At 36.3% G+C, this 24,395-nt stretch overlaps 2 protein-coding genes across 6 annotated transcripts in view; one reads left to right on the forward strand and one right to left on the reverse strand.

The window, feature by feature from the left end:
- The window catches only part of LOC102594925 (probable sodium-coupled neutral amino acid transporter 6), a 6,779-nt gene extending 3,023 nt beyond the window's left edge, over positions 1 to 3,756 (forward strand). For 2 of the 3 annotated variants that reach the window (XM_015306561.1, XM_006338253.2), the window contains exons 4-6: positions 552 to 755; positions 1,458 to 1,923; positions 3,054 to 3,741. In XM_015306561.1, coding sequence (XP_015162047.1) covers positions 552 to 755; positions 1,458 to 1,923; positions 3,054 to 3,192 — 809 coding nt within the window. In that variant the 3' untranslated portion in view covers positions 3,193 to 3,741. Of the gene's footprint in view, positions 1 to 551; positions 756 to 1,457; positions 1,924 to 3,053 lie in introns of all 3 variants that reach the window. The other variant, XR_366538.2, reaches the window with a different exon arrangement.
- A 222-nt stretch (positions 3,757 to 3,978) lies between these two features.
- Positions 3,979 to 20,782, reverse strand: LOC102595359 (protein furry homolog). 3 transcript variants are annotated; one of them, XM_006338255.2, is made up of 18 exons: positions 20,505 to 20,782; positions 20,107 to 20,294; positions 19,281 to 19,399; positions 18,163 to 18,208; positions 17,264 to 17,336; positions 17,120 to 17,177; positions 16,278 to 16,373; positions 15,810 to 15,927; positions 15,476 to 15,742; positions 14,370 to 14,471; positions 13,910 to 14,267; positions 13,704 to 13,817; positions 12,365 to 12,993; positions 12,069 to 12,265; positions 11,333 to 11,555; positions 10,540 to 10,659; positions 8,205 to 8,978; positions 3,979 to 7,722 (listed from the first exon to the last, which is right to left on the reverse strand). In XM_006338255.2, exons 2-18 carry the CDS (start codon positions 20,200 to 20,202, stop codon positions 4,654 to 4,656), a joined length of 6,459 nt encoding a protein of 2,152 aa, XP_006338317.1. In that variant the 5' UTR covers positions 20,203 to 20,294; positions 20,505 to 20,782; the 3' UTR covers positions 3,979 to 4,653. The 3 variants fall into 3 exon arrangements, with proteins under 3 accessions (XP_006338317.1, XP_006338316.1, XP_015162040.1); XM_006338254.2 differs by having other exon boundaries at positions 20,489 to 20,782; XM_015306554.1 differs by having other exon boundaries at positions 20,107 to 20,364; positions 20,489 to 20,782.
- Positions 20,783 to 24,395: the final 3,613 nt, after the last annotated feature.

Below are 24,395 nucleotides of genomic sequence, written 5' to 3' on the forward strand. Positions count from 1 at the left end.
AAAGTAGTCACCGGAATGATGGCACGGTGCTACACAAATTAGACATGAGAAAATAGTCACCAGAATGATACACGGTGACCCAACTTTTGCTAACATAATCGTTGGCCGGACGGGCGGCATATATGGATAATAGCTGCCCGCCAGCAGCGGAAGCTCTTTGATTGTTTACCAAGATCGTAGAGGCTCTGATACCATGCGAGAAATATAGGAAAAGAATATTATTGAATTGTGTTGTTGTGTCTACATTATTGCATTGAGATCCTATTTATAGACACTAGAATACAATCCTTTATCAAGTAGGATACTATTTACTATTCCTATTCCTATTCTAAATAGGATTGTATAAATGTATTCATATTCTAAGAGGATTGTGTAAACCTATTCCTATTCTAATAGGAATGTATAAACCTATTCCTATTCTAACAGCTACATCCTTTTTCCTGTGAGTAAGTATTCTGTGCAATGCAACAATAAACTTTACATCAACAGTACTATTTCTCTGTATTACATGTGCAATGTGGTGGCATAATGTTACTCAATTTGCTTTGCAGATTCATTGAGATATACATCTACATTATCAGTCGCCCTGGCTATTGTATTTCTGGTCGTAACTGTGGGAATCACCATATTCAAGCTGATAAATGGATCAATTCTTAATCCCAGATTGCTTCCCAGTTTTTATGATCTAACGTCATTCCTCAAGCTCTTCACAGTTGTTCCTGTAATGGTCACTGCGTACATCTGTCACTATAATGGTAATGGCCCAATTATATTTTCATGCGGATATTGCTGTTTTGTTTTACTGCAAATATTTTATGAAAGGGAGGTATACATAGTTTCGACCAAATTTAATGGTAGAAACATCTCTGCTATGCTTGAATCATTAATCTTAGGTACATACTTCCCATAGTTTTTGTATTCTTATGCTTTCAGATTTCTCAGTTGGAGGAGTCTTTCATATAATCATATAAATTCTTTTATTATATAAGTCATGACAACCATATATATCTCAGATTAATGCAAACAGTTTTATTATATTAGAAGTACTATTAATACAAAAATTCTGGTTGTTTGGTGCATTAATTGAGGATTACTGAATGTGTTATTCAAATATATCATATTTCAAGATCATTCCTGCTTGCATTATGACTTTCTTTTCCTACTCTTTTTGTAAGTCCACCTCTTGATTTGATCTGCCCATGGATGATAGAGAAACCATCAGGAGTTCCTGTTATCTTTAGATGATCCTACTTATAAGTAGTTTGGCCTCCGTGTAGTTCATTTAACTGTTTAGTCTACTTCATATAGTATATATGATTGACGTAATATAATATCCTATGTGAAATTTTCTTCCTTGATGTGCATTCTTGTCAAATTGGATGTTGCAGTTGTAAATGGAAATTTAACTGTACATCCGTCTTGCTACAACATTAGACTAAACAAGTGTACTTATGCAGTTCACTCCATAGAAAATGAACTTGAAGAAAGCAGGCAGATCAGATCAGTGGTGCAAAGTGCGCTTGCTCTTTGCTCGAGTGTGTATGTGCTGACAAGCATTTTTGGATTTCTCCTATTTGGCGATGCAACTCTTGATGATGTGCTTGCCAACTTCGATGCTGATCTTGGAATTCCATTTGGCTCCTTTCTTAATGATGTTGTGCGTGTCAGCTATGCTGCCCACCTGATGCTCGTCTTTCCCATTGTTTTCTACCCACTGCGGCTTAACTTGGATGGCCTTGTATTTCCTTCTGCAAGGCCTCTAACCCTGGACAATTTGAGGTTTGCTTTAATCAGCGGTGGCCTCATTGCCATCATCTTTTTGGGGGCGAATTTCATCCCAAGCATCTGGGATGCTTTCCAATTCACTGGAGCAACTGCTGCTGTTTGCATAGGGTTCATATTTCCTGCTGCTGTTACTCTCAGGTAAACACATTTCTGTTGCACAATTCATTTTAAGTGTAACTTGACTGATGCTTGGCAAATCCAAAACTTGGGATTATAGCTTGCAATATATATCTTTTCTGCCAACCCCCCCACCCCCACCTCCCTACCCGACCTGCGCCAACTTAAAAGGAACATGATAGTAGTAGGACTTATTTGAGTTGTTACATGCATGAAAGTTTGTGTGAACGGAAATTGCTGACCAGCTTTGTTGGCACATCTGATCAGCCTGCATTTGGTGGCCTTCGTAAGATTTGGTGCGAGCGTACTTACTCTGCCCTCCGGTCAAGGAAGTGAATAAGCTGACCTCATCTTAGTTTGAGTTCTGTTCACTTTTTTGTGGATTGGGAGATGTCTACTTATGTTCACCTCTCCTTTAAAAAAGTTGGACAATTGAGACTACTGACAACACAGTTATCTGACTTCTATATGGTAGAGGAGTTGTTCAAAAGGCAGAGAATATTTTGTTTGTCCAATGTTGAAAGGTTGCTAATATTTTTCTTCTTGGAAAGGAGTAGAAAGACATCACGTCTGAGAATTCTATGCTAGTTAAGTTGGAGGTGCTTGGATATCTCATGGTTAAATACAATCAAAGGATGACTATAAATTGATTACAACTTGCTTTTGTTACTGATACCAGATTTTCCCTAATCAATCCTCTTCCCTCTCAAATTTTTTTGCTGATCCACTGGACGGTATTCTAGTAATACCTTTGTCATTCTAAGACCTTTATCATTCGATACCTTAAGAGTTTCGAACTGATACTTGTGTTTTCATCTTTCCTATTCGAATTATGGTAGGTACAAGAGCACTATCTCTAAAAATTAGATAAAATTTACCTTGTTTGCAGTTTGGAAGTTTTGTTCAGGCAGGACTCTATGTTGATTGATTAATGAATTTATGTTTGCTGGTTCGTTCCAAGTCCTGGGCCATTGATTATTTAAAGTTTAAACATTTAGGTGTGAATTTTAAGAATTACGAAGATTAGATATATCTTTAGCCTATAATTGCAATATATCCTTCTCCCTGCTTTCAAACCCCACTATCCTTTCCCCCCAGGTGTATGGCGAAATCAGATGAGCATTTATAGAATTGGTTGTATTTTGTTGCAGGGATCGGTATGGCATAGCAACTAAGAGGGACAAGATCTTAAGTATTTTTATGATTGTCCTTGCTGTCTTTTCAAACATGGTGGCCATATATAGCGATGCCTATGCCTTGTTTAAAAAGAATTCATCACCGCGTGAGTGATTTCTCATGTACTGTGCGACAGGAGGAATTGGAAGTATCAGTTGTACTCATGGTGATGTTAGGGTGAAGGCAGGATAATACTGGTTCTGCTTTTCTTTGAAGCTACTGGAGTCTAATTCTAATAAGTTTTATAAATACTGCTCAATATCAAAATTTGAGTAGCTTTGCTCAACATGCATCAAGACATGGCTACAGCCTACAGTTTTGTACAGTGTCCACTGGAGTTTTGTCTTACATACGAAATGATGGTGTATAAACATCAAGTTCAGCTTGGATTGGCTTCAGTTCTCTGTATGTTGATTTCTTGTGTATTCATTTCCCTTGGTTGGGTTTGTTTTTTTCACATGCTGCTTTTTTCTTTTCCTTGATGAATCTCCAGGTCCCAGACGTCCTTTTTAGTTGGCTGGTGTTTGGAATTCATTTATTTGCATTGTTTCGTTTTCTTTCCCGTCAGTTCATAGGAGAGTTTTGTGGTTGAAGGAGTGAGTGGAACTCTGTAAAATTCTCTGTTATATTAATTGCTTTCTTTAGCAATGGTAATTACACATCCATGGATGGTTTTCATTCTCTTGTATTTTTTCCATCAAGCAAACAAATTTTATCTTCTGAAGAAATATAAGTGAAGCATGAACTATTATTTTTGATTGATTAGATTCTGAAACAAAAATACATTGGTGCATTCTGAATACAGGGCCTAAACTAACTCTACATAATAATAGGGACACTACACCTATTTACAAAACCCAGCTAGTCGATAACAAATTTTATCTTCTGAAGAAATATAAGTGAAGCATGAACTATTATTTTTGATTGATTAGATTCTGAAACAAAAATACATTGGTGCATTCTGAATACAGGGCCTAAACTAACTCTACATAATAATAGGGACACTACACCTATTTACAAAACCCAGCTAGTCGATAACAAATTTTATCTTCTGAAGAAATATAAGTGAAGCATGAACTATTATTTTTGATTGATTAGATTCTGAAACAAAAATACATTGGTGCATTCTGAATACAGGGCCTAAACTAACTCTACATAATAATAGGGACACTACACCTATTTACAAAACCCAGCTAGTCGATAACAAATTTTATCTTCTGAAGAAATATAAGTGAAGCATGAACTATTATTTTTGATTGATTAGATTCTGAAACAAAAATACATTGGTGCATTCTGAATACAGGGCCTAAACTAACTCTACATAATAATAGGGACACTACACCTATTTACAAAACCCAGCTAGTCGATAACAAATTTTATCTTCTGAAGAAATATAAGTGAAGCATGAACTATTATTTTTGATTGATTAGATTCTGAAACAAAAATACATTGGTGCATTCTGAATACAGGGCCTAAACTAACTCTACATAATAATAGGGACACTACACCTATTTACAAAACCCAGCTAGTCGATATTCAAACTTTGTGCTACCAAAATAATGTGCAAAATGACTTCTATGGATTCCCAGTACTAGTCACAAAAGGAACCAATCTTCTGTAATCTCTCCTCCTCCCAAGTGCACAACTATCAAGCACTCTACCTAGCATCAGCCTCGTGTTTTGAAGCGCAAATTCTTTGGCTGATAAACCTGATTCAGATGCATTAGGTTGGACTACTGGTGTGGAGCCAGCTCCATGTCCGAGCATTGCATACTGCAATGGCCCACTCCGAGCCTTAAATGAGGTCTGAGGCGCAAGAATCTTCTCTTCAGCGCCAGCAAGTCCATTCTCAAACTGTCCTGGCTCATGCGGATGTGATCCAGGTAAGCTACAGCTCTGCAAGAGGGCTTCCAATACACTAAGTGCCTCCCAACACAAAGTGCTCTCTACCAACTGAGATACAATTGCATACATATGTGGACTTTGAGCAGCATCCATTGGAGTATGCTGAAGCAATGCCTTCAGCATGAGAAGTATGACACGCTGATATTCAACTGGCCCTTTCTCAAGAAGACGCAGGAGATGCCCAAATGCTAGAGCCGAGTGCTTGGGGAACCATTCATTGCACAGTAATGGTGAAACACAAGCTAGAAGGTGTTCTATATTTTTTATCTCACCGCGGGAGTAAGCCATGAACACAGTAGCCAATTCATCTATCGATTTTGCTCGACACCAGACAGCTATATTGGTTGCAACAGAGCAAGCCTTTTGATACTGGTGATGGAATGGTGAAGCAGGACCAACCCCTGCGTCCTGGTTAAGCTGTAAGCAGAGCCAGGGAAGTAAGCCTGTTATGTTCATTAGTAGGCGTGTTTCTGCATCACCAAAGATTGAATCACATGAAGGCACGGTGATTCTCGATAGAACTTCAATAGAGACAACATGACTGACAGTTGACATAAGGCCTTTAAGAACCAGTGGCTGCACTCCTTCAAAGACTGGCACCTTTGCATTTGAGGGTAATGGCTCACTAGCGTTCCGTGATTCCAGACGCTGGAAGTCAGAACTGTCACGAACATTTGAATCAAGCTCATCTCTGGGCATGCTTGAAAGAAGCACATTCTCAGTAGTTCTATCTCGGAATGACAAGCGATCAATTACACGACAAACGAGTTCCAGCACCTGACAATACACATGAACGAAATCTGTATGCATCATGGCAACACAACCCCAGAAAAGTTGGGGATATAATATCACCTTTTCTGGCTCCATATTCTCCACCATCACCTGTAATGTCAACAAGATCTCCATGACAAAGCCTAGAACAGGTGGTACTGGGTTACTCAAGCATCTGTGAAGGCAACGTAGCAAGGATACACAAGCATCATTAGTTACACGAGGCCGCAGCGCACGGTATATCTGGTGCGAGCGGCAGGCCAGGTGTCTTGATGTGCATTCCATAGCCCATTTAAGAGCCTCTGCTCCCCAAGTTTCCCGGAGATCTCCTTGGAAAAAGATAGCATCCACCATGCTCTGCACTAAGGCAGATAAGAGTGCTGCACTTGGCAGTTCTGTTCTGACAACTGTAGTGTCCTCGTTCTCCCACATCATGCTACCTCGCTTAGATTGAACATACTTTATCAAGCTCACTACTTGCTGCTTGTTCTCTCCATCACTATTTTCAACATCATACAATTCCAAATGACGCCCAGCAAGGGAATACAACAGATTAACAAGAAGGTGCTGACAATGCTCCAAGACAATATCCTCTGAACTATCCATGGAGACGAAAGTGACATGAAAGAGCAATGGTAAATGCTCCCGGAAATCTTCATCATTCTCATAGGCGATTTCAGCAAGTAAAATCAACGCTATGTCTGCATGAGTGAGTAGGTGCTGTTGATGACCTTGCAATGCTGATTGAAGTTCTTTTGCATTAACAGCATGTGTTCCAGCCGCCAAGTGCAACCCTTCTTCCCCGGAATTTGGAGTATCAATGTGATAATCTCCGCTGTCTCGAGAGACATGACGACTTCGTAGGCTTCCTGTTGAACTCCGTACTCCCATTAATGGCCCTGACATGTTCACCAGTGAAGGAAGAAGTTGGCCGGACCGACCAGCAGTTAGAGGAACAATATTCAATTCAGGAGGCATAGGACTCAAGGGGCCCGAGGCACTTCTGCCTCCAACCCCTGCTGTTCTCCAGCTCAAGCTCCCACTTGTGTTTCTTAGAGGACCATCAAGAGATCCACGAACTAATAAAGGTGACATGTGCGGTTGGCTGTCTACAATTGATGAAACTTGAGCCACAGACGGCCCTTGCGAGAACTCCAATAGAAAGTTTCCATTACCGTCTCCTCTGTTTGCACTAGGTCTCAGAGGCTCTATGTTATCTTCAAGCATACGCTGAGCCAGTTGATAAACGAGGTGATCAATAGTACGTTGGGGGCAGATGCGAGCCAAGTATAAACCAACCCTTTTAGCAACAGAGAAATATGTAGCAAATGCACCACTTATTTCTGCTGATGCATTTGAATCACAATCTTCAATCCCTTTTGCAATCAAAAAATCTAAAACTGGACTTATGTTCCTGGGTTTGCTAGCAATTGTGCTCCAAAGCTTTTCAATTTCATCAGGAAACTGATCACCATGTCTCCATGTCACATAATACAGACTTTTCAATAATCTCTCACTCCAGCCAGAATCCTTGAGTTTCCAGAAATTGAGATTCTCTATCCATGGAGCCATGCAGGTGAGGACTTGGTGCTGTGCAATTATATCAACAGCATCAAGCTGTCTCTGCATAATTTCTTCACAAAGCAACTGGCTCAGTTCAGGATGATCTTTAGCAAGTTTGCAAGAGAGTTTGTATTGGAACTGTTGATACGAGTCTGGAAGGTTCCCAACTACAGCAGCTCTGTAGCTTCCTGACCCCTCCATCCCATCATCGGCCCATTCACGGACAGAAAGCGTCTCAAGCATTTGGAGGGCATCATCACGAATCTGTCTGGAAGGATCCACCACCTTGTAGAGGATCAGACTTAAGAGTCTCTGTATTTCACATTTTGGAATCTCTTGACGCATATAAACTTCAGCTAGCACACTGAAATAGCCATCTGCAATTGCAGCATCAGAGTAGTAGCACTGTGCCAAATAAAGACGTGTAAGTATTTCGAAGGTATAAAAATAAAAAATGTATGCTAAACATCTGCCTAGGGCAAGAAAAGTGATAACTTGCTCCATGTCAAAAAAATCAAAGCAGAGGATCTGAATTTTCAAACATATTTTTTGATACTAGATAGAAAAATAACAAAATGATATAAGAATACCACCACTGCACCAACTAAACAGAAGGCATAACAGAGGAAACTCACTTTCCATTCAAAAATGCATAAAAGATTAAATACTTACTAAATGATTTACCTCCTGAAGTCAATGGGGATTATACAGCACATAAAATCACTATATTACACACCCTCACCCACAATATTGACAAGTCACATAAAATTCATGTTTTAGAAGGTTAATATGATTACAGAATACATTTTAATAAAATATGTAGTGTACAATAAACGAGTAAATTGCACCATGAACTTTCTATAAGCATTAGGAAAAAGAAGCAGCACCTGGTCAATGCAAGCAGGAAACAGGTCCAAGTTTGTTATAAGAAGATTTCTTAAAGCTAATTTTGCAAGTGAAACTCGAAGATGACCTCCTCTGTGCCTATCACGACCAGTTGTTCCTCTGCCACTTTCACCAGTGTACTTTGAATAAGATGGAGTTCTTGGATCAGCAGGTGAATAACCAAAGGGTGCCCTTGGTGCAGGCTCAATGAATAGGCTATTTATCCAAGATATTACACGGCCACTCATCTTTCTGGCATTATCATCAAAGCAGGGTCCATATAACAGTGAAGCCATTGCATTCATGGAAGCCCATTGGATGGCTTCTACCTGTTCATTCAGTTCTTTATCAAATGTGAGTTTGTCTATAGAATCCTTTGATCGAGAGTGCTGAGTAGACTTGTAACGCTCAACTTCACGTCGATAATCATTAACACCATCCTGACTCCATGTATTGCCAGCATCATCGCTCCAGGAGAGCAGAAGATCAAAAAGCCGCTTCCTAGTTCTAATATCAAATTTCTCTGATTTTGACTCAACAAATTCAGGGGCCAGAGATCTCAGTACAGAAGCAAGTGCATAACGGAGTGGTTGCATCTCCTGGAAACTCTCGGCAGATGCTGTTAATATCTGTCTGGTTGTTTCTTCAATGAACTTCAAATAATGTAGGCGGAAAACAGGCTTCCTACTAAGCATTCCAGGCCAGATGTTTTCAGAAACTGTACGGTATATATTTGCAATGTGAACACGAAGTTCTTCTCGACGGGACCTTTGGCTCTGCAATGAAACAATTGAAATTCTACTAAAAAGAACCAAAGCACAGAATTTATACTGACAATGACACAGACAATCAACAATTTACAAACTTTGGCATGGGGATCTCAAAGGACTATGTAGCTGCAGTTTCAGCAAGTTCCATACCTGTATTTTCTTTGGCATAAATTAGGAAATATCCTATGCATGTAATAGATGTGAGCAGTATATTTTTCAATACATGAATTTGACATCTGATTTCATTCTTTCTTAACATCAATTGTAGAAGATTGTTAGAAGTTCTTTAAATAGAGTAAGATGCTAGTATATAAGAACATCATCAGCAACATATGCTCTACAACTATAAGCATTCGTTCAAGCAAAAAAGTTTTAACCTGGATTCTTGTAAGGCTTATTTTAAGCACAACATTATTGCTTGGCATTTATGTACCTAACAAGTATGCATGAGCTCATAACCTGACAAAGCAAAGGGAGGGAGGGAAATGAAAAACCACAACAAGGAAAAGAACTCCAGTTTTGGAATATTTGCTTAGTCTAACTTGCTCCATATTTATATTTTGGCTTGCTTTATTCCAAATTCTTCTAGATTCCGACTTTCCCATTGAACACATTTTCTCGACGTTTCTTAACAATATTATCTTTCAATCATCATGGTTTTACACATGTAGATAGGTGCATTTGGAAGTTCGCGGGGATATGACCAAACCATCTCAATCGACCTTTTCTAATTGTATCCTCTAGTAGCATACATAGAGGATAAAGCAAGAGAAGTTGCTTGAAACAGTTCGTAAATTTCCTACATAGACATCCAGCTGGTACATGTTAAACCAAAATGTTGAAGTTATTAAATGGGAAAAAAGTAGACCTAAGATCACATGGAAGAAAGTTGTCTCAAAAGACCTACAATCTCTCAGAATCTATGCAGATTTGGCAAGAAATAAGACAAATAACAAATTAGAAGCGAAAGATTCATGTAGGCAACACTGACTAGTTGGGGTAATGCTTAGTCTTGAAGTATGTTTACAATATGCCCAATGTTACTGGGAGCCGTTTTGTCTGTTTAGATATATGGATGCCAGTAGAACATGTCGATAATCTTAGTAATTTTTAATAAATTAGAGAACCTCTAGAGTCAGTGAACACCCAAATTATCAAATATTTGAATAAAACGGGTTCAAATAGAGCAAAATGAATATGCTGAGCCAAACTAGCTTAGCATTGAGGTGTCGTTATTTTTGTTTTCTTTTTCAGGTATTCTTTTGTTCCTCAATTTCATCTCCTTGCTGACTACTTCAAGTTTGTCTACTAACACTTAATGCCAGATCGGTTTCTTACTGTAGTATTAGAACCAAAAGGAGTATACTTTTATAATTCTCAATACTAGCACATGCACACATTAAAAAACTCCTAGGCTACTAAATATATAAAATGGACAAAACATCAAATTGCTCAATCCATCCAAACAAAACAAAAACGAAAGCAAGATCACTCTTTTACTGAAATTACATATAAAGCAAGTGAACGCAAAAGGAAAGCTACGATGACAAGAGTTTGAAAAAATTACCTTCCATTTTGGTTTCCCTTCTGCCTCCAGAGAGGCCTCGTCAATGAAAGATGCAAGCTCACTAAACATGACTTCGCATATTTCAAGATGGGAGTGCCCCAGAGCCATTGTAGCTGCATGCTAAACAAGCAGAAAGAAGAAGTCACTCAACATGACGCCAAATCAAAGAAGAGTTATATTTCGCTCCTTTTACTTTTTTCAATCATGCAGATACTTTATTTTTGAAAAAAAAAGAACTTAATTACAACCTAATTTTTTGGATGCTTATATTTAGTATCAAAAGTTTTGGAGAATAAAAAATCCAAAAATACGTATCTCAAAAAAGTACCGATAGAACTGCATTTAATGTGCACATGAGGTTTATCAGTATGACTGTCAAATTTTAAGCAACCCCAAGATATAGCATTCTTAGCCCATCAATCCTACAGAAATTCTTCCAGTGATTACCCAATTAAATCTTGGTTTTAACAATCTTTGAAGTTCCAGAATATGAAATATTTGTTCTTAAGCAAGTCACTAGAGGCTAACATATCAGAAAATAATTTAGACAGTGGCTTAACAAATTTTTAAACCATATATACAGTTGGAGCTTGGATGCTTAAGTATCCCCAGTGAAAAATAAAGGTAAGAGAAAAATGAACCCAAGTAAATCACACTCATGTCATGTTCAGATTTTCCACCAATACAAAATCTCTTACTTACTGCTACTCCGACCAATAAATGTAGTAAAAATGATAACATAGGTCCAACCATTCTGCTACTATCAGAATGATTACAGGTAGTATCTACTCACTATATTTGTTTCAGAGCCAGACTTTAGGGACGGGAAGATGAGGTGGAAAAGTTCTTTTATTGCTGCCGAGCCACCACCTTCTCTACTATCAGATGGACATGAGCATGCAAACATAGCATACATCAGCCATTGATCTAGCTTGTTGTCAGTGTCCTGTGACTGATGGGCCTTCCCTCCCAACTCAGCAGGCGTTATATGAGCAAGCCGCTGAATAACTTCCAATCTGCATGAGGCATCAACATTATATGAAACTTCAAACTTTCTGCATAGAATTACTCTTAAGTTTAAAAACTTTAAAATAAGGAATTGCATCAATGATTAAGGAATGGAACTTCAAATATTCAATCGCTTTAACAATGAAGAAAACATTCCTATAGAAGACATGCTTCATGAAAGAATTCTGAAATCCATCAAACAACAAGCAATGCACAGCTTGAACATATATCAGGAGAAACTATCACCTTATGGAATGAGCATTCGTATATTTTCCTAGGAGGAAAAAATACTTGTGAGTAATGGTAAGTAAAGAATTACATTTACTACTTTAAGTTTTTTTGCAAGCTATTTACTAAATTATAGGTGGACAACCATTACACACAAATAATTCCACAACAGGGTCATTTTGGCTTCCCCAAGTATACCAAAAAGTACTCATGAAAGATACATGACACATTAAAGCAGGAAGCTTGGACATTTCGGCATGTTTCAGATATCTATATTTCCACAGCTTGCTTACTTTGCTTCCTGAACAGAACTTGGACACAGCTCCGATGCATGCTTGACAAGCTCGCTAAGACAGCGGGCCCATCTGTTCTTATCCGGGCTCTCAAAGAGTATAGATTGGAGAGTAACATCAGGGGGTACAGGATCAGACTCTCGCCTCAGATCAAATGGACGGCCCGAATCCCAGTAACAACTCTGAACAATATCATCCTGCAGAAGCAAAGATCCTTACTAGATATGCGCTTGAATTTCCTAATAAAAATAAGAGAATGTCAAGATGCATTAAAAGGGAAAGAGAATGCTACCCACCCCATGCTCTTCTAAAACATCAATTATGAATATCGGTTCAGCTTCATCTTTCAAAACATGATCTGATCTCTCATGCAATGAGAGTTCCCTTGTATCATTTCTTAAAGCACGAACACAGCGCAGTAACTCCAGTGCTGTGTGTCGGATCTGACTATCCACTGAACTAAGGAAAATAAGACCAACTGCATCTATCTCTGAAGCACGAAATTCAATTGTTTCTTGAGAGTGATGGAAAGAAGATTTCTTGAATCCCTCTGTTCTTTGCACACGCTTTGCATCAGAAGCATCGTACTCCACCTTATCATCAACTAGACAAGCTCTCCAAAAACGCATGAGCTCCAGAAGGCGCCCCAGAGAAGTCTGAATGAGAAGGGGGAACTCATCTGGAAGACGTAGAATGAAGTTTGACATCCCTCTCATAACTGAAAAGCGACGATGTGGCAGGTACCTCACGATCCGATTGAGTACCTGTACCGCTTCCTCACGCACACCAGGATCAATACTGATGCCATGTTGAGGTATTATCTCAGTAATTTTATCACTTCGGCCAACTTCTTCAATCAGATATGGTATACACTTCAGAACTGAGCGGAATAGATATCCCTGAGACTTCTCTTTTGTTACAGCATCTGGCACAACAAAAGAGTTCTGTAAATAAAATCACTACTTCACACAATGTAGAGGGGCAGTTCAATCTCACAAACCAAAAGATATTTCTTAGGGGATGAATGGAACGTAAACGTGGCTAGTTTATTGAGTATCAAACCTAAAAAGTGTGGATGATGAATAGATTTGGTGTTATGTTATGATTTTACATCGTAAACCATAAACATGGCACAAAGCAGGTATATGGGCAAGCAGCAATTAGCAGAGACAAATGAGTGACCGGTGAATGGAAGACTTTAAAGCTGTGTATTTGGATATGAGTAACCAAAGTTTAATATGTCAATCTATTAAATGAAATAAGAAAATTGAACATCCACACATACCTACTGAGACAGATTAATGCAATTAGATGCAATACCCACACATACTTCTGGCATTCATACTTCAAGTGGCATACTTTCTCAATACACGAAACAGATAAAAAGGTATATACATCCATGATGGGGGCATCTCTTGATGTATGCAGTTAATTTTAGCTGACCAACAAATAACGCATTTTCAACGGGAAAACAATTGAGAAAAGCATCTTAAGGAGGTAACAGTAAAAAACAAGCCAAAGTACAAAATTCTTGAATTAAATTCCACATGTCAGCTGACCTTATCATAAAGATATGCAAGTTAAGTCCCATCAATCTTCAAGAGTATAAGTGCTATTTGTACCGTAGATAATTACCTATAGTGGTCCTTGAAGAAGTAAGAAGAGCCTGGCTATATGTCCTATGACAAGATCTCAAAATTGACTCAATTGCAGCCTTCACTTTTGGGATGAAATGGCCAATACCACGAACTGTCGTATATGCGATAAAGAATGTCATGAGTTCAGAAAAGCAAGGCCAAACGAATAACAAATGCCAATGAAACCGAGTATATTATCATTACCATGGAGAATTTCCAAGCCAACATGCTGACTGGTCGGAGACATGACAATGGCAAGCAAAGCACGAAGACCAATAACTTTAGCTTCACTTGGACTGTCTTGCTTCAGCAACTCCAATATCATATGGTTCATAGCGAAATCAATGTTATGTTCAGCAATAGTCACACAGAATTCGACGAGCTTATCATGTTGTACATCCTGTGTAAGCATGCCTTTTCTGAGAACTGTAAGGAGCTGTGATGTCACACTGTCTAGGTAATCCCAAACACGATTTGGAGGCTGGGAATCACCATGAACACTCAAGTAGAATCTCAGTACACGATGTAAGCAGTCTAAGGCCATGAATCGATGGTTCTTGTCCTATGAAAAGGATCAATATTATATGTGCGCTGAAAAATCTTCAAAAAGGCAGCCACAACAAGGTTATATTTTTTTGCAATAAAGATTATAATTACAGCTTACCTTCAGATGCTTATACAGTTGTTCCATGTGAGGACCAAAGTTACTGAGAAAAACATGTGGATCACCAAGACACAGAAGAAGTGTCACTAAAGGATAGCCAACCTAGAGTTGCAGAACAAATACAAATTAGAGAAACTACGATAATTACAAGAAGAGGGACTATAAATGTAATATTAGCATTTCTATTTCAAAAAAATAAATGTAATATTAGCATTTAAGAGAGGACTCTTCAGTATGTTCTTGTGTTCCTTCTCACATTTTGAGAGAGCAAGGCCTCTTCACGTACTAAACCCACATGAAGCTCAGGACAAGCTGAGTGTTTATTATTCATTGGAACTTTTTCCAGGCTAGTATATAAATGTGGTAAGCACTACGCTCTGACCTCTAGATGATAACTTATACAGTGCCCTGAGCTGAATGAAGGAAACCAAGTATAGCAAATTCCTGCTATTCCCTGGATTCCAATTTGTTCTTGCCAAAATACCAGAGTGTTACAATAGAAGATCTAATACATGTATCTTGTAGGCCCCTTAATTGACATTCTAGGAGCAAACGATATAAAATATCTACTAAGATCTGAGGAAAGAGACAGCAACATCAATGACGAGTCTGACCACAAAACCGAAATGTAAGAATGTATGTATGCTTTATGGAAAAAGAATGATAAAGAAGCTATCTGGGTCAACAAGCAGGAAGGGGAAACAATCTCACTTGAGAACAAACTTGAGGTACAGTTTGACGGCAAACAAAGACTTTAAAATTTTGAGATTCCTCTTTACATATTACTCTCTCCTTTTCAAATTGTTGGTCTTATTTTCCTTTTTGGTTCGTTTCAAAAAGAATGTTTCTTTCCTCTCTTTTTTTTGGCAATCCTTTAGTTCTAACATTCCACAAGATTAAAGGATATTTTGGTATATTCTACAAATCCTTGGTTTAAGACCACAAATTCAAAAGCCTTCTTTACTTTCTTAAACACTGCGAAAATTTCAAGACCAGACAAAAAATTGAAACGGAGGGAGTACTAAATAGGTAATTTCAACTATCCTTATGACCAAAATAGAGATTATATTGACAAGTAAAGGTCTATAAAAGATTTCTATGCTTACAGAGATATGTTTGCTCTGCTTATCCATCCAATGCATGAGCTGTATCCTTATTCGTGCCACAGCTTCATACCATAGAGTTAGCGCAGGATCTACGCTTGAAGGAGGCCATTGACCCTTAACACCATCCGCAAGAGGTGCTAGGATATTGGATAGCATATTGCATAAGGCATGATGAAGTTCGCTTTTTCGTTTGTGAGGAGCACGATTCAAAGGGTTAGCTTTAGCCACAAAGGAAGCTGAAGCATTCAGTCCACCCTCTGTCTTCACCTGGAAATAACATATCTTAATGATGCTTCTATGCATATCTATTCAGCAAGAAAAACATGACACATACCCCTAGCTTGAGATAGCGCATTCCATTTATAATACTAAGTGCTTCACTGCGAGCAACATTAGTATCTATACGACGGGTATTGAGTTCCATGAAAAAGCGCTCCGTCACTGAACTAAATCTGTTGACAGACAATGGGAAAACATTAACACTCACATAAACTAACCATGAGGCTGAAAGTCACCTCCTCATTGATTAACATGGTTTGTTGCAAAGATTGTGAATTCAATATGTCTACAGGTAAAGATTTATCACAACTGTATGAAAGTAACTTGTTATATTCACGTGAAACACGCATCAGGGTAAAGTACAGAGTTGATTTCAATTTTTCCTGTTACTTTCCACTTTTTGTTCGATCTGTTGAATAGTGTTTCCAAATTAAGCAATAAATCTCGGTATGAGTAACTATTAACCGATCAAGAGATTGAGTTTGAACATTGGACTACGAAAAATTGGGTTCCCTTTACTTACCTGATCCGAGATAGAGCACCAAGGAGTTGAGCAACTAAGTCTAGAAGAAGCCCCCGCAAATCAACCAACGAAGGATACTCAACCTGGCTAACAACTCTGCAACAGATAAAATTGGTTCAGCATATGGACTTCAAAGTCAATAGTTATTTCATAATTCTAGCATTTGAGTTAAGATTGACAAGGTCGATTAGATTAAAAAAAAATGAGATTAGATAAATTCTCTTGGCTGTCTAAATAGCCATAGAAACAAAGACATATTTAAACAAAACAAAAGCAACTTTCTTGTAAGTTCAAAATAAAAGCACTCATGTCAGAGTGATAAATATCAGTACATCTGATATGAAAAGGTTTAGATTGCATATCTGTCCTAGCTATCATATTGTAATCCTATAGAAGTCCATTAAAGACCAAATTATATTTTACAGATGGGAAGGTAATAAATACAATAGAAATACTGTGCTTTCCATTCATACCGTCTCAAGAAACAAAGCAATTATTTTGTTTATATGGTAAATACTAATACAGAAGAACATAAATCATGTTGTTTGGATGTTGTACAAGAACAAGGTTTTGAAAAGAAAAAAAAATATTGGCCTTTTAATATGTTATGGCAGACAAGACCAAAATAATTAAATAAAATACATAAAATAAAACCCAGGAAGAGGAATGAAAAGCATACTGAGGTTACATTATGGCTCTAGCAAATAAGGATAAACCACAACAGGATAAATGAACTAAAAGGTGGACCAAAGCAGTTGTCAATAACTTATACTATTATTCTGGAAAAAAACAAACAGGAAACTGAGTAGTACCATAAGTTCTGAACTAGCTTTATAACCTACCTGTCTGCATTTATTAGCCAATCGAATACAAAATTCTCAAGCCCAATCCAAAGATTCTCTGCAGTTCAAGGAGGCACATTAAACTCAACTAGCAGTGGATTAGCTTCGTAGAGAAAGGTAGACTTGTTGAATCTGTAAATCTACCTGTAAGCCCTTCTTGTGGACAACATTCCACAAAGCGAATACACGCAGAACAAAAGATGCACTCCACTGCAAGCTGAACCATGGAAGATCTTACTTTTTTTATAAGGATTTGAGAAATTTAAGAACCATGGAAGAACTTCCTCACGAGCTTAAACAAAGATACTTAAGTTGCTAAACCATACAGAACTTAATCAGATACTTCACAAAAGGAAAATATGCATGTAAAGTACCTATGATATAATACCACTTTGGTATCATTAGGCACGAAATGAATAGTGGCCTAAATGTACATCAGTAATGCCTTCATGCTCATTACTCTGCCAGTTGAGGTAATAATGGCTACTTCTTTTAATACTTCAGTTAGAACAGTTTTGGGTTTATTTTCTTATATTATAAAAACAATCTCTTCCTTTCTGGTTTCTTCCAACTTCCGGCAGCCAACTGCATGAGGTTCTCTCTTTATATATATATATGTATATGTTTGTTTGTGTGTGTGTGTGTGTGTACATATAAGGTCAACTGTATGAGGTTCTCCAGTTTTATCGAGTCCCAAAAGGAAGCAAACTCATGAGGTTCTATACTTGGAAAGTTAAGTTTCTCTTAAAGTGAGAGGATGGCTATTCTGCCTGGAAATATTTTGAGATGCATAGCTGTGTTGTAATTTCAGCCTACCAGATGTGTGATTTAAAAGAAGTGACTCCCATAGTTCCATTCTTTTGCTTTTCCATAGATTGCGTGATAAGTCATTTTCAATCAATTTGTTCAATAACCAGAAAATGGAAGTGCAGAGGAACAACCTCATAGCAACTTCCATGCTAAAAGATGTGAATGAGGGAAGGAGTCATGAACTTCCTTTTCAAAAAGGAGTCACAGACAAGAGAGTTGGTAGATTAACAAACCTTTCTCTGAAATGTTGATGCATCATTTGCACCTTTGGGAGATTCGCTGCAACCAACCATAGTACATCAGATTCAAAGCATTGAAAATTTCTCTACTGTAGTGTACACATTATTGTAGTGTAATCCCATCTCATTAACAAAGCTTCATCAGAAATAAAAATAGATTGATGGCATGGCGATTTTCATGATAGATTTGTACTTTCTATGCGTCCCCTAGATCTCAATCAATGAACTACACTACTTCATAAAAGAAGACTATAAGAGTGATAATTTCAGAAAGAGCAAGGTTTCTTTATTTAACAAAAAAACACTTATCACATGTAAAATCTCCCCATGGTCACCTCAAGCCAAAAATGGTAAGTGAAGTCCCCAGCTATTAGAGGTCGTCCATATTCAAGAACAGTAGCAGAAAATGCAATTGCTCGCGTGGCAACTAATCTCCTCTATTTTCCCTTGTCCTAGTTCTACTTTTTCAAAACTGTAACATACTTATCCAGTCCCAGATTAACTAGAAAGAAATGAAACTATATATAACTATTATTCCGCCATCCCATTTTACCTGGACACGCAGTTTAAGATGTTAATTTAGTTCATTTTTATAAGTGGTAGTGGATGAATATAGTAAAATAATGCTTGAAAAACTGGGTATTTTGTCGTTGCTGTAATGGTTGAAAACTAGCTCGGAAGAAAAAAGATCATATCAAATCTTAAATGTTAATAGCTAAAAGAATTTAAATTGCTGAAAGTTGTGAAAGTTGTATAAAATAGTAGTATTATGATTGGAATTGGAATGATGGCAAACATTTGAGATTTCCCAAAATAAAAAGAAATGTTTATATTGAGAAGTGAGGAGTAATTAACAAGCTAGTGAATAATTTACCATGGTTTATCATGTATGTGAATTCTCATACAGCACATGTAAGGGGAACAACTGTACAATATATATTTACCAAATGGATCTGCTAGCACAACTGTATGAACTATGAAGGGCAAATTTTCTTTCACCAAAATGAACTTGCATTAATTGGCAGCGGAATGATGAAAAATACACTTTGACTTAACACATAAATGAAAACCATGTGCCATGATTAGGATAAATTGTAACTGAGAATGTGCACCTTTCTCTCCATCTTAGAAGGGCCTCCAGGAGAGGAACAGGTGTGTGGCGTGCAACCATAGCCAATGAATCCAGTACTTGCTCATAGGCTGGATCAGATGGCCGAAGGTACTGTCCATCCTGTACTTCGTCAAGTGAGAAATTTCAGACAAAGTTGAAGAATCCAAGTCAAAAGGAAATTAATCACAAACACCTATCAGGAAAAATTAAAATAATAATTTAAAAAAGAAAATTAAGCAAAAAACAACAACACAACGAAAATATTCCGCTCCACCTCATCTTAAGTAGACTATGATTGTCATTTTCCCTTTGTGGGTTTAGAGGACCAACTTAAGCCAAGGGCGGAGCCAGGGTACCGTAAGTGGGTTCATCGTCAAAAAATAATACTATATATATAAGGTCAAAAATATTTTTTATGTATATATAGTAGATGTTGAATCAACTTAGTCACTTTGTTTATTTTCCTCCATATACTCCCCCTCTAGTAAAAGCATACCATAATTCTCCTTTCCACACTTGAGAGCTAGAGGCAGCATAAAAAGGTATTCCTCAAAACAAATTCTAACGCGCTTGCAGTAATCACTCTCGGGGAAGTTTATCTTTTGTCTAAACCAGCATAGAATGGAAGAATATGACTCCAAAATCCATCTTGAACTTTCTCTTAGTGTTACAGGAACTATACTGCCGACTAATATGACAAGCATTTTGCAAATATCTTTCTTGACAAGAAGTTAAGAATCAAAATCACAGTACATCACAAAAATACAAATAATCCCCAAAATGGTATCAACACATGAAAATAGAGAAAACTTTTGGTTAAAGAGTACCTGAGCTTGAGCGGTTTCAATGCGACGCCTGGCAAGCGGAAGGAACCTCTGAAGCAACGCGTCAACAATCAGCTTAGCTGCACTCCCAGCCTTCATTTCTTTTTACTTCCGTTCTCTCAATCTTACACCACTTTGATGCAACTGCAAACTTCAGATTTCATATCCAGTAGAAAATGTCCACTTTGTACCTGCGCGTGATCCCAATTCAGATTGAAGGACTTCGAAATTTCACTCAACCAACTACCCCTCGATCCCAAGCTTATTTGAGTCAAGTACGTGAATTCGAAATGCAAAGTATAAATTAGGGTTCATCCAGATACTGTTATCATGCTAAATTTAGCCAATTTGTTACAAAGAGAAATAGAGGATGATAAGGACTGACCGAAGAGAGATGGTACCGGAATCCGACTACTTGAAAATTCAGCGGCGAGTGAATAATCCATCTTCATCTTCAAATTTAGTCATTGATATTGTTTTCCAGTTTTTATTTCTGCTGCATCGCCCTTCCTGTCTGATGCTGATTTCTTATTTGGTAGTAAAAAAAAAAAAAACTTGCTCCAATGCGTTTCACTGCCCGTTCATTACTGCAGTTTTTCTTGCTCTGATGGTTGGATTTTAGCTGTAGACCCACCCAGACCAGTGCTCTCTTCGTTGTCGTCAATATCGTCAGACTACTTTTAATATCTTTTCTTTTTAAGTAACAATTTGCTGACTCTTTAATTGTACTTTATTTGAACACTGTTATTAATTTATATTTATTTTTAAAACTAGTAAAGGAAATTCAATATTACGAAATTTATAAAATAATACTTAGGGCCTGTTTGGAAAGATATTCTTGTAATTGGATTTGGTGTAATTGGGTGTAATTACATTGTATGTCATGTTTGGTTGGACAGGTAATTACTTGATCAGCAGGTAATTGGTGTAATTGGCATGAGTAATTACACTTTACAATTCACAGACAAAGACGGTGAATTGCTGATAATTACATTGTGTAATTACCAGTTGATTACTTTTTAATTTCTTTTTCTTTTATTTCTATTTTTTATTTTTTATTTTTTACTTCTATTATTTTAAGTTCTTTTTTTATTATTATTATTCTAAAAAAAAATTAAAAGTTTATTTTTTATTTTTTATTATTATATTTCATTTTCTTCTTGTTCTCAACCTTACTTTACGTGATTCTATGCAATTTTTTCATATTATATATTTCTTTATGCCATGCTTATTTTCTCATTAGTATAATTTTATTAGTATTCTAATTTTTAAATCAAAATATAATTTATTGTTAAGTAATGTTATAGACTTACGTTTTCTTTTTTAAGAAAAAAATCATATTTATGCATGCTATGTTGAAATTTGCTATAAGAGTATCATGTTAATTTTTTTGTTTTGAATTTATAACTTATGTTATATTTTTTGATTCATTTGTTTTAGTAATATTGAATTCACATTGCACGTTATTTTTTAATTAAACTTGATAGATTATCTTTTTGTCAAACATTTAATAATTTATGACATTTTATTTATATATTAATCTTTTTATCAAACATGCATTTTACGATGTTTGTAGAAACTTCATACTTTTAGTTTTTACGGTTAAGTCAATTGAAATATATTAATTTGAAAAAATATAAATCAATTACTTTTTAATAATATAGGTTAAAGAATATATGTTTATTAATTAATATATTTTCAAAAAAGAATATATATCTTAAATATTTAATTTAATGTCATTTATAAAGTTTCTTATTTGTCTAGTATAAATTTTAAATAATTAATTTGTATTTTAAAATTTAATATAATTTTATGATTGCAATTGTGGATCCAAAATAGAACATGTGTAATTACACTGTGGCATCCAAACAGAACATGTGTAATTACACTATGGCAATCAAACAGATCAATGTAATTACTAGGCTGGTAATTACTACCCTAGTAATTACACCAATTCCAATTACCAGGTGACTTTCCAAATAGACCCTTAAAATCTATTTGTCATTAAAATTAAAATACTATATTATCTTACATACAAGATTACATAGTAACGAACATTAATAATTTTATAATTTATCTTTTTGCTTCCAGGAAGTGTTATATTTTTGAGGAATCAAATAAACATCAACTTGAGATATTAAATTTTCTAATAAATAAATAATCGTTGCTGAAGAAATAAATAAATTTTAAAAAGTTGAAAAAAGTAAACAAATATTCTAATTTTAACGTGTAGAAAGTTCAGTCCTGCCTCTTGCTTTACATATATTATTTTAAAATTCATAATTTAAATATGTATCATAAGAAATTATTAAAATGGAAAATTAAAGGAAGAATTGATCGTATTGAACAACAATTCAACTTATTACTTGAAAGAGAAAAATATTACACAAAACTATTTAGTTTGTTTGGTGCTTTTTAAAAATCATCATACCAGAGTAATGAAGTTCAATTTGAAACTGCATTTCTATTTCAATCGTAGTGTTGATAAACACATCTATTACTTCAAAAAAGATATTTACAACTTGCAGTAAACTTGAGAATTTATTCATACTTCATATTGAATATGAGGAATTAATTTATTGTGTAGTTATCTATGTTTTTAGGATTAAAAGAGGCTTCAGTCTAGTCATATTCCCTTATAGGTCATTCGGCACAATATCCTTGAAGCTAGGGGTGGGCGTTCGGTTCTTTGGTTCGGTTTTATCAAACTTCAGTTCGTTTCTTCGATTTTTGGTTTTAGAAAAGTGTGCACCGTATATTAAACCAAACTAATTTGGTTCGGTTCGATTTGATTCGGTATTTTTAAATCGGTTTTTTGGTGTGAATGAAAAATAAAATAAGGATAAAGTATAAGATACTTAGAAATTTAAAACTATGTTAAGGAATGATGCGTATCACCGTGGAACACTTATTGTGCTAACTAAAAGACTATATTTGTCTTTATCAAGAACATTGTACCTCCAACTATTTCTCGAGAAAAATAAGTACGAAGATGGGTTCCTTTACATAATGTACATTGGTAGAAATATGTTTGAGTTTCTCTTGGAAATTAATATTTGCAGTTAACTATTGAATTGTACATTTGTTGTTACATTGATTTGTTTATGAATGATTTAATTGTTAGTTGAATTTTAAATTTTTAGTTAAGAGAATACCCATATATATATATATTAAAAAAAAAAAAACCATTTTAAAAAAACAAAAGTTCGGTTCTTCGGTGCACCGAAGTTTTGAGACCCTTACACGAACACCAAACCGAAGAACCGAACTTCCGAAAAAATAACACCGACACCGAACCGAAAAACCGAATTAGTTCGATTCGGTTCGGTTTTTCGGTATTTATCCCACCCCTACTTGAAGTCATGTCAAAAGTTTATTAATTTTTGTCTTCTTTTACTGGTTCACTTTGCACATCAAAGTACGATAAAGTTTTTAAGGTCTTGATGTCCTTATAATGACATACCAAATTTGAATTTTGTCTTCAAGAGATAGTTATATAGATTTTTAAGGATTTTTTTTACGGTACCTTCAACAATTTCAGTAGAGAAAACTTCCTGAATACTTAATTAACGTGTTTTATTTAATTTGTACTAACAAATACTTATAACAATAACTTTGCAGAAACATAAACAACAAAGTTTAAAGCACGTACTCAAAAACAATAATTAATAACATAAGCATAAATTAATGACTGTAAAAAAATACCAGGATCTGTAACAATAGAATGTAAAACGGATCTATAACCGGCAGTGAAACACATTCAACTGTGAAGGCCACCGTGGTCTTTCACTTGGGCTGGGGTTTGTTGGTTGTAGGACGACGGACCCTCCCACGGCCCGTGGAGGGCTCCGTGGTCTGATGCCTGAGCCTGGGTGGTTCTGCCCTCGCCTCCACGAGCCTTCTCACGGCTCGTGTGGTGGTCCATGGCCCGTGAAGGGCTCCGTGGTCCACCATTGCTGGGTGGGTGTGAACCATGGGTGGGTGTGAAAGGTTGTGACATTTCCGAAGGGTTGCAACTTTTTCAAATAGTTGGTACCTTTTTTATAAGGCACAATAAACATTTGTTCACACTACCCTTTATTGTCTATAAATAGAGAGATTTCTTTTCATTTTAAAACAACGAAAATTCTCAACTTCTTCTTCTTCTTCTGCACAATTAAATATTCGTGTACTTTGCTCCTGTTGATTGGTTCATTGACACCATTGCTTATGTTACAGATCCTTATATGTATTTTTACAGTCATTAATTTATGCTTATGTTATTAAGGATAAATGATAAGATGTTATAATTT

This window comes from Solanum tuberosum, unplaced genomic scaffold, assembly GCF_000226075.1.
Source record: "Solanum tuberosum cultivar DM 1-3 516 R44 unplaced genomic scaffold, SolTub_3.0 scf00004, whole genome shotgun sequence".
NCBI classification, from domain to species: domain Eukaryota; kingdom Viridiplantae; phylum Streptophyta; class Magnoliopsida; order Solanales; family Solanaceae; genus Solanum; species Solanum tuberosum.

What these genes read in the sequence shown, in the direction of transcription:
- LOC102595359 (XM_006338255.2), bottom strand. Translation starts at nt 20,202, where the DNA reads ATGAAGGCTGGGAGTGCAGCTAAGCTGATTGTTGACGCGTTGCTTCAG. An exon ending in TCCACAAGAAGGGCTTACAG is followed by an intron (nt 17,178 to 17,263) that starts GTAGATTTACAG and finishes CTTGAACTGCAG; the next exon opens with AGAATCTTTGGATTGGGCTT. An exon ending in AACTGTATAAGCATCTGAAG is followed by an intron (nt 14,268 to 14,369) that starts GTAAGCTGTAAT and finishes TCCTTTTCATAG; the next exon opens with GACAAGAACCATCGATTCAT.